Source organism: Silurus meridionalis, unplaced genomic scaffold (assembly GCF_014805685.1).
Source record: "Silurus meridionalis isolate SWU-2019-XX unplaced genomic scaffold, ASM1480568v1 Scaffold81, whole genome shotgun sequence".
Classification (NCBI taxonomy): Eukaryota; Metazoa; Chordata; class Actinopteri; order Siluriformes; family Siluridae; genus Silurus; species Silurus meridionalis.
Genome location: NW_025804742.1, coordinates 130001 through 140000, shown reverse-complemented (window position 1 = coordinate 140000; position 10000 = coordinate 130001). Strand labels below are relative to the sequence as shown.

Here is a 10000-nt window from a genome sequence, read left to right as displayed (position 1 = left end):
TAAATGTTCTTTCTCCTGTTCTATGTTCCTCCTGAGTTCCTCCTCTTCCTGCTTCTTCTGCAAAAGTTCCAGTTCATGTTCTTCTTTCCTCAGTCTCTCCTCTTCTTCTCTTTTTTTCTGCTCTTCTAGAATTCTCTGTTCTTCCTCCCTCTTTCTTTTTTCCTCTTCTGCCTTCTTCTTCTCTTCCTCTCTGAATCTCCTTTCTTCTTCCTCTCTTTCTCTCTCCTGGCAGAGTTGTTGATGTAGTCTCCGAGCCAGCTGTCCTCGACGGTGTTTCTGGAGAACGATGACGGCTGAGCGCATATGCAGGAACACGTTTCTCCAGAAGTGAGCTCGGTAGTTCTTCTGAATGGTGATGGTGCTGCTGCGGATCTTCCTGTAGTGCTTCCTAAGGGAGAGGCAGGAGGAATGTTACATTAATAGAGCGAGCTTATAGACTGGTGCGGCTTATTTATGTTCAAAAATAAAAATCTTTGTCAAATTCAGGCTTATATATGGGTAAGCTTTATTGTCCGGAAATTACGGTAGTTCTTTAACTCCTGCAGTTTATCATATAGAACTTGATGAAACCTGGAGATGACAAAATCCACTTCTGCAGATAAATGAGGTCTCGATTTAACATCTTCTCTGATACCCTCTATATATATATATATATATATATATATATATATAAAAAAAGCTTTTAGACTTTAATTAATCAACATTATTAGTGACTGAATATTCATGTATTAAATATTAATTAACTTAAATCTAACTGGTAAATTATTTTTTAAACAATTTGTTTTTCTTAAAAAGATTTTTAATTCAGAGCTACTAAACAAGAGAATTCCTGTTAATATAAGAATTTTCATAATTATATACAGTTCTGTCTTTAGCATTTAAACTAAAAACAAGATTACTATTAAAATAAAGATCATGTGTATTGTCAACAATTATTTATTCAAATGAAGAATGTCTTGTACCCAGTAGTTATGATGCGAAACAAAGCGAAATCATTACTTACTGATTCTCAAAATACTTAGAACATTATTGCAGCATAAAACATTATGAAATGTATTTTCATTAATTAACCCCAGCAGATATTCAATATGAGAAAATCAAACTACAGAAGAGTACTGTAATAAAAAGCCGTAAGTGTATAAAGAACAAAGTTCCAAAATAATAAGAACTGTACAGGATAATGTTTGTAAAGTGTGTGGTGACGAAATACTGCAGACTCGTTGCATTTGTTAATCGGGTGTAAAATAATTCTAATGAAAAGTGTGATTATTGAGCATTTTTAACTGAGCAAATATAAAACCAGTTATTACAGCTAAAAATAAAGTCTTAAACTATATAAGGCTTCAAATTATGTGTCTGATTGTAATTAAGCGCAATGTGCAGGTAAAATATCTAACATTAAAAAATAAGTAAAAAAAAATAAAAAATCTTGAAACAATCATAATCTTTCACAATCTGCTCTTGCATCATATTTTATTGTTAAAATAACATCAATACAATTTTTATGGCTAAAAATAAGATTTAAAATTACACACAAACAAACACAAAAAGTGTATATTTATACACTGACCTTGCCACATAGCCCAGAATGTGAGCTTGAATCAGTGTTCCTGCTGCTCTCCGCACCTCATCCCTCACTCGCTCCAACTTCTGCTCTAACACTTCCTTCACAAAGACCTGACAGAGTGGAAGATATATATATATATATATATATATATATAGATAGATAGATAGATAGATAGATAGATAGATAGATAGATAGATAGATAGATATATATATATATATATATATATAGAGAGAGAGAGAGAGAGAGAGAGAGAGAGAGTGAAGTGAGAAACGAATCTATTGTTCAGTGTGACTTCCTGGTTTAGCAAAAGAACTGGCTGTGTGCCAGATACAAGGCCATACCCACACTGTCTCTGTATGTAGGCAGTGTGAATTAGAATATTCTACACTATACACCCACTATTCTATACTATACATCCTACACTTTATACTATATACCCTACACTCTACACCCTACATTCTACACTATACATCCTACACTTTATACTATATATCCTACACTCTACATTCTACACTATACATCCTACACTCTACACTATACACTCTACACTATACATCCTACACTTTATACTATATATCCTACACTCTACATTCTACACTATACATCCTACACTTTATACTATATACCCTACACTCTACACCCTACACTCTATACTATACATCCAACACTTTATACTATATACCCTACACTCTACACCCTACACTCTATACTATACATCCTACACTCTACACTATACACTCTACACCCTTACACTCTACACTATACACACTTACATTCTACACTATACACACTACACCCTTACATTCTACACTATACTATACATCCAACACTTTATACTATATATCCTACACTCTACACTCTACATCCTACACTTTATACTATATACCTACACTCTACACCCTACACTCTATACTATACATCCAACACTTTATACTATATATCCTACACTCTACATTCTACACTATACATCCTACACTTTATGCTATATATCCTACACTCTACATTCTACACTATACATCCTACACTTTATACTATATACCCTACACTCTACACCCTACACTCTATACTATACATCCTACACTTTATACTATATATCCTACACTCTACATTCTACACTATACATCCTACACTTTATACTATATACCCTACACTCTACACCCTACACTCTATACTATACATCCTACACTTTATACTATATATCCTACACTCTACATTCTACACTATACATCCTACACTTTATACTATATACCCTACACTCTACACCTACACTCTATACTATACATCCTACACTTTATACTATATATCCTACACTCTACATTCTACACTATACATCCTACACTTTATACTATATATCCTACACTCTACATTCTACACTATACATCCTACACTTTATACTATATACCCTACACTCTACACCTACACTCTATACTATACATCCTACACTTTATACTATATATCCTACACTGACACCCTACATTCTACACTATACATCCTACACTTTATACTATATATCCTACACTCTACACCTACACTCTATACTATACATCCTACACTTTATACTATATACCCTACACTCTACACCCTACACTCTATACTATACATCCTACACTTTATACTATATATCCTACACTCTACATTCTACACTATACATCCTACACTTTATACTATATATCCTACACTCTACATTCTACACTATACATCCTACACTTTATACTATATACCCTACACTCTACACCCTACACTCTATACTATACATCCTACACTTATACTATATATCCTACACTCGACACCCTACATTCTACACTATACATCCTACACTTTATACCATATATCCTACACTCGACACCCTGCATTCTACACTATACTTCCTACACTTTTACTATATACCCTACACTCTACACCCTACACTCTATACTATACATACTACACTTTATACTATATATCCTACACTCGACACCCTACATTCTACACTATACATCCTACACTTTATACTATACATCCTACACTCTATACTATACATCATACACTCTATACTATATATCCTACACTCTACACTATACATCCTACACTGTATACTATACATCCTACACTCTATACTATATATTCTACACTCTACACTATACATCCTACACTTTATACCATATATCCTACACTCTACACTATACATCCTACACTCTATACTATACATCCTACACTCTATACTATATATCCTACACTCTACACTACACATCCTACACTCTATACTATATATCCACACTCTACACTATACATCCTACACTTTATACTATACATCCTACACTCTATACTATATATCCTACACTACACTATACATCCTACACTTTATACTATACATCCTACACTCTACACTATACATCCTACACTTTATACTATACATCCTACACTCTATACTATATATCCTACACTCTATACTATATATCCTACACTCTACACTATACACCCTACACTTTATACTATACATCCTACACTCTACACTATACATCCTACACTCTACACTATACATCCTACACTTTATACTATACATCCTACACTCTACACTATACATCCTACACTCTACACTATACATCCTACACTTTATACTATACATCCTACACTCTACACTATACACCCTACACTTTATACTATACATCCTACACTCTACACTATACATCCTACACTTTATTCTATACATCCTACACTCTATACTATACATCCTACACTCTACACTATACATCCTACACTCTACACTATACATTCTACACTCTACACTATACATCCTACACTCTACACTATACATCCTACACTCTACATCCTACACTTTATACTATACATCCTACACTCTACACTATACATCCTACACTCTACACTATACATCCTACACTTTATACTATACATCCTACACTCTATACTATATATCCTACACTCTACACTATACATCCTACACTTTATACTATACATCCTACACTTTATACTATACATCCCACACTCTACACTATACATCCTACACTTTATACTATACATCCTACACTCTATACTATATATCCTACACTCTACACTATACATCCTACACTCTATACTATATATCCTACACTCTACACTATACAGCCTACACTCTACACTCTACATCCTACACTCTACACTATACATCCTACACTTTATACTATACATCCTACACTCTACACTATACATCCTACACTTTATACTATACATCCTACACTTTATACTATACATCCTACACTCTATACTATATATCCTACACTCTATACTATATATCCTACACTCTACACTATACACCCTACACTTTATACTATACATCCTACACTCTACACTACATCCTACACTCTACACTATACATCCTACACTTTATTCTATACATCCTACACTCTATACTATACATCCTACACTCTACACTATACATCCTACACCTACACTATACATTCTACACTCTACACTATACATCCTACACTCTACACTATACATCCTACACTCTACATCCTACACTTTATACTATACATCCTACACTCTACACTATACATCCTACACTCTACACTATACATCCTACACTTTATACTATACATCCTACACTCTACACTATACATCCTACACTCTACACTATACATCCTACACATTATACTATACATCCTACACTCTACACTATACATCCTACACTCTGCACTATACATCCTACACCTGCACTATACATCCTACACTCTACACTATACATCCTACACTTTATACTATACATCCTACACTCTACACTATACATCCTACACTTTATACTATATATCCTACACTCTGCACTATACATCCTACACTCTACACTATACATCCTACACTTTATACTATATATCCTACACTCTACACTATACATCCTACACTCTACACTATACATCCTACACTTTATACTATACATCCTACACTCTACACTATACATCCTACACTCTACACTATGCATCCTACAGTTTATACTATATATCCTACACTCTACACTATACATCCTACACTTTATACTATACATCCTACACTCTACACTATACATCTTACACTCTACACTATACATCCTACACTCTAGTAAGTTACATCCTACATTCTATACTATACATCCTACACTCTACACTATACATCTTACACTCTACACTATACATCCTACACTCTAGTAAGTTACATCCTACATTCTATACTATACATCCTACACTCTACACTATACATCCTACACTCTACACTCTACATCCTACACTTTATACTATATATCCTACACTCTACACTATACATCCTACACTCTACACTATACATCCTACACTTTATACTATATATCCTACACTCTACACTACATCCTACACTCTACACTCTACATCCTACACTTTATACTATATATCCTACACTCTACACTATACATCCTACACTCTACACTATACATCCTACACTCTATACTATACATCCTACACTCTACACTATACATCCTACACTTTATACTATATCCTACACTCTGCACTATACATCCTACACTCTACACTATACATCCTACACTCTATACTATATATCCTACACTCTACACTATACATCCTACACTCTATACTATATATCCCACACTCTACACTATACATCCTACACTTTATACTATACATCCTACACTCTATACTATATATCCTACACTCTACACTATACATCCTACACTTTATACTATACATCCTACACTCTACACTATACATCCTACACTTTATACTATACATCCTACATTCTATACTATACATCCTACACTCTACACTATACATCCTACACTCTACACTATACATCCTACACTTTATACTATACATCCTACACTCTACACTATACATCCTACACTCTACACTATACATCCTACACTCTAGTAAGTTACATCCTACATTCTATACTATACATCCTACACTCTACACTATACATCCTACACTCTACACTATACATCCTACACTCTACACTCTACACTATACATCCTACACTCTACACTATACATCCTACACTTTATACTATACATCCTACACTCTACACTATACATCCTACACTTTATACTATATATCCTACACTCTACACTATACATCCTACACTTTATACTATACATCCTACACTCTACACTATACATCCTACACTCTAGTAAGTTACATCCTACATTCTATACTATACATCCTACACTCTACACTATACATGCTACACTCTAGTAAGTTACATCCTACACTCTATACACTCTACACCAGGGGAGGGCAAACTTTTGGACTCACGGGCCACAATGGGTTCTAAAATTTGAAAGAGGGGCCGGGCCAGGAGATATATATATATACAGTGGAACCCGCTTATCTCGACCTCGGTTATCTCGACAACCCTATCAAGTCGACGTTTTTGAAGTGGAACCGCCAAATTCTCGCTTTGTCTTAGCATTTTTTATCGGTTTTGTCGATTCTTTTATGTCGCCGAACCCTGATATCTCGATCACAAGGGGGGAAAAATTTGCCATTTAGCGTTGGTTATCTCGGTGCAGCCGCAGAAGAACTCGGGGAAGTGGCGGAAAAATCAAGGCTTACAGCTGCTCCAGGTGTTGTATTGTATACTGGTGAATCTCTGCTGTTAGTTAGTGCACATATGCCTTTTGTTGTTAAATGTTATGCGATGAACGGGAGGCGAAAGCTGTGCTTGGCGGCGCGGAACGTGGGATGAGCAGCAAAAGCATAGAGTGAACACCAGCAGGATCGGGGGGAATCCGCGGTGCGCTTTGGGAAGAAAAGCGCAGCCGTTGAGAGAGTGCCGGTGGGAAGGCACGTACCGGGATACACATGAGCGATAAGTACCTGACACGTGACAAGTACCTGGCACCTGACACGCCGAAGGGGGCAGGTGGATTCCTGACAGATAAACATGTACTGTATGTATTTTTATAGCATGCTTTCATCAAACAAATAGCGGCAACGCTGTTGTGTAAAAAAACCCTTCAAAAACACGTGCATGCACATTCTCATTTATTAACGCACATCATGTACATAAAGAAATTTAAAGCACGTTAATATATTGCCGCCATTTAAATTTTCGTTTATCTCGATCATCGGTTATCTCGATGCTTTTTGGCGACCCCCTAGGACATCGACATAACCGGGTTCCACTCTAGTTTGTTGATGTAAATGGTGAGTTCTCCACACTCTCTGAGGTAAAGTTTGGTGTTCCACAAGGATCTGTCTTAGGCCCACTGCTTTTCTCTTTATATCTGCTGCCTCTGGGTGAAATTATACATAAACATGGTATTCGCATCCATTGCTATGCTGATGACACACAGCTGTATATTTCAGCAAAGCCAGATGAGAGAGATCAGCTTAACAATGTTGAGGAGTGTGTAAAGGACATTAGACAGTGGATGCTTGATAACTTTCTTCTGCTCAACTCAGATAAGACAGAAGTACCTTTACTAGGACCACATGCAGCTAGAAGTAAACTTTCTGATTCCGTAGCATCTCTGGATGGTGTTTCTGTTTCAGTGTGTACAGCAGTCAAAGACCTTGGTGTGATTATTGACCCGAGTTTTTCCTTTGAGTCTCACGTGAATAATATCACCAGGATCTCCTTCTTTCACCTTAGAAATATTGCTTAAATTAGAAATATGATGTCGTTACAGGATGCAGAAAAACTAGTTGATGCTTTTGTAACATCTAGATTAGACTACTGTAACGCTTTACTGTCTGGGTGTTGAAGTAAGTGCAGAAATAAGCTTCAGTTAGTTCAGAATGCAGCAGCAAGAGTCCTCACTAAATCTAGAAAATATGATCACATCAGCCCTGTTTTAATCATCTACACTGCTCCCAAATACATCTCATTACATTACTTAACGCTCTCATGCCGCAGTATCTGAGTGAACTTCTGTACCAGTATGATCCTCCACGCCTACTTAGATCAAAAGGTGCAGGCTATTTGTTGGTACCTCAAATAATGAAGACTTCAGCAGGGGGCAGATGTTTCTCTTATAAACCCCACAGTTATGGAACAACCTTCCAATCAGTGTTCAGGACTCAGACACAGTCTCAGTGTTCAAGTCGAGGCTGAACACATATTTATTTAGTGGAGTCTTTAGTCAGTAGGTGTTTGTGAGGTAAAGGAGCAGATCTGGAGAGATCATGGATATGGAGTGTTTGGTGAACTGGGATATTTGGATGCTGTCGTCTCCTCACTCTCACACGTTCACTCAGGTTTGTTGATAGTGGTGTGGTGGGTCGTCTCTTATCCCAGAGATCCTCATGTCTGTGTTTCCTTCTGCTTCTCCCTTTCAGTTCTGCTGCTACAGTGAATCTCACCAGAGTCCAAACTGCACAGTGACATTAACTTTCATACAACAATAAAGAGACTTAATAATCCATATCCTTCTCTTCCTGTCACCCTCTTCTCTCTCTCTCTCTCTCTCTCTCTCTCTCGCTCTCTCTCAGTCACCCTTCTTTGATCTAAACTCCATCACTGCACCTCAACATTGTTCATCTGTAATAAATGGAACCCAGATGAGGATGAAGTTCCCTCTTGAGTCTGGTTTCTCTCAAAGTTTCTTCCATCTGCATCTCAGGGAGCTTTTCCTTCACCACAGTCGCCACCGACTTGTTCATCAGGGACAAACTTACACTTATAAAGAACTTATTCATTTTAATCACCACATTATCTGTGTAAAGCTGCTTTGAAACAATGTTCATTGTTAAAAGCTGAATACAAATAAAAATTTATTTAATTATACACCCTACAGTCTATACTGTACACCATAAACTCTATACTACACACCTTAAACTTTAAACCCTACAGTTTATTTACAACCTTTATTCAAAACACTACACTATATTCTTTCTCTCTCTCTCTCTCTCTCTCTCTCTCTCTCTCTCTCTCTCTCTCATTCCACACAATGAGTATTTTACAGCCACACAAACATATAATTTTTATTTTTTTTTTACAACTATATTGTGCTCTAATATTTTTATATTTTTATATTTCTTATATTTTATTGTCCACTGTCTATTTTTTATTTTTGTTATTTTTTACTGGAAAGTGCCTTGTGCTCCTTTTGGTTGCTGTAAGGCGCTATATAAATAAAATTTGACTTGACTTGAACTGTATGTTGTGTGTATTTGTGTGCGTATGAGTGCATCTATGTGTGTGTGTGTGTGTGTGTGTGTGTGTGTGTGTGTGTGTTACCTTTGTCTTGCCAAGTTGCCATTCTTTCCTAGATGCATCAAACACTGTGAGGAGATCAGAACATTTCCTCCAGTCCTCTCCATCTTTAATCTTTTTAGCTCGCAAAAGCACAGTGTAGCTGTTAAACAAACACACACACACACACACACACACACACACACACACACACACACACACATTATATCAGAAGTCAGGAATTACAAGAGCACAGAGATATTGTGTGTGTGTGTGTGTGTGTGTGTGTGTGTGTGTGT

At 36.3% G+C, this 10000-nt stretch overlaps 1 protein-coding gene across 2 annotated transcripts in view; it reads right to left on the bottom strand.

Annotated features, from left to right (window-relative positions):
- Nucleotides 1-10000, bottom strand: part of myo10l3 (myosin X, like 3) — a 75860-nt gene that overhangs the window by 26989 nt on the left and 38871 nt on the right. For both annotated transcript variants that reach the window (XM_046844618.1, XM_046844617.1), the window contains exons 19-21: nt 9747-9864; nt 1571-1677; nt 1-388 (exon numbers count right to left, since the gene is read on the bottom strand). The exon at nt 1-388 is cut by the window's left edge and continues 56 nt beyond it. In XM_046844618.1, coding sequence (XP_046700574.1) covers nt 1-388; nt 1571-1677; nt 9747-9864 — 613 coding nt within the window. The remainder of the gene's footprint in view (nt 389-1570; nt 1678-9746; nt 9865-10000) is intronic.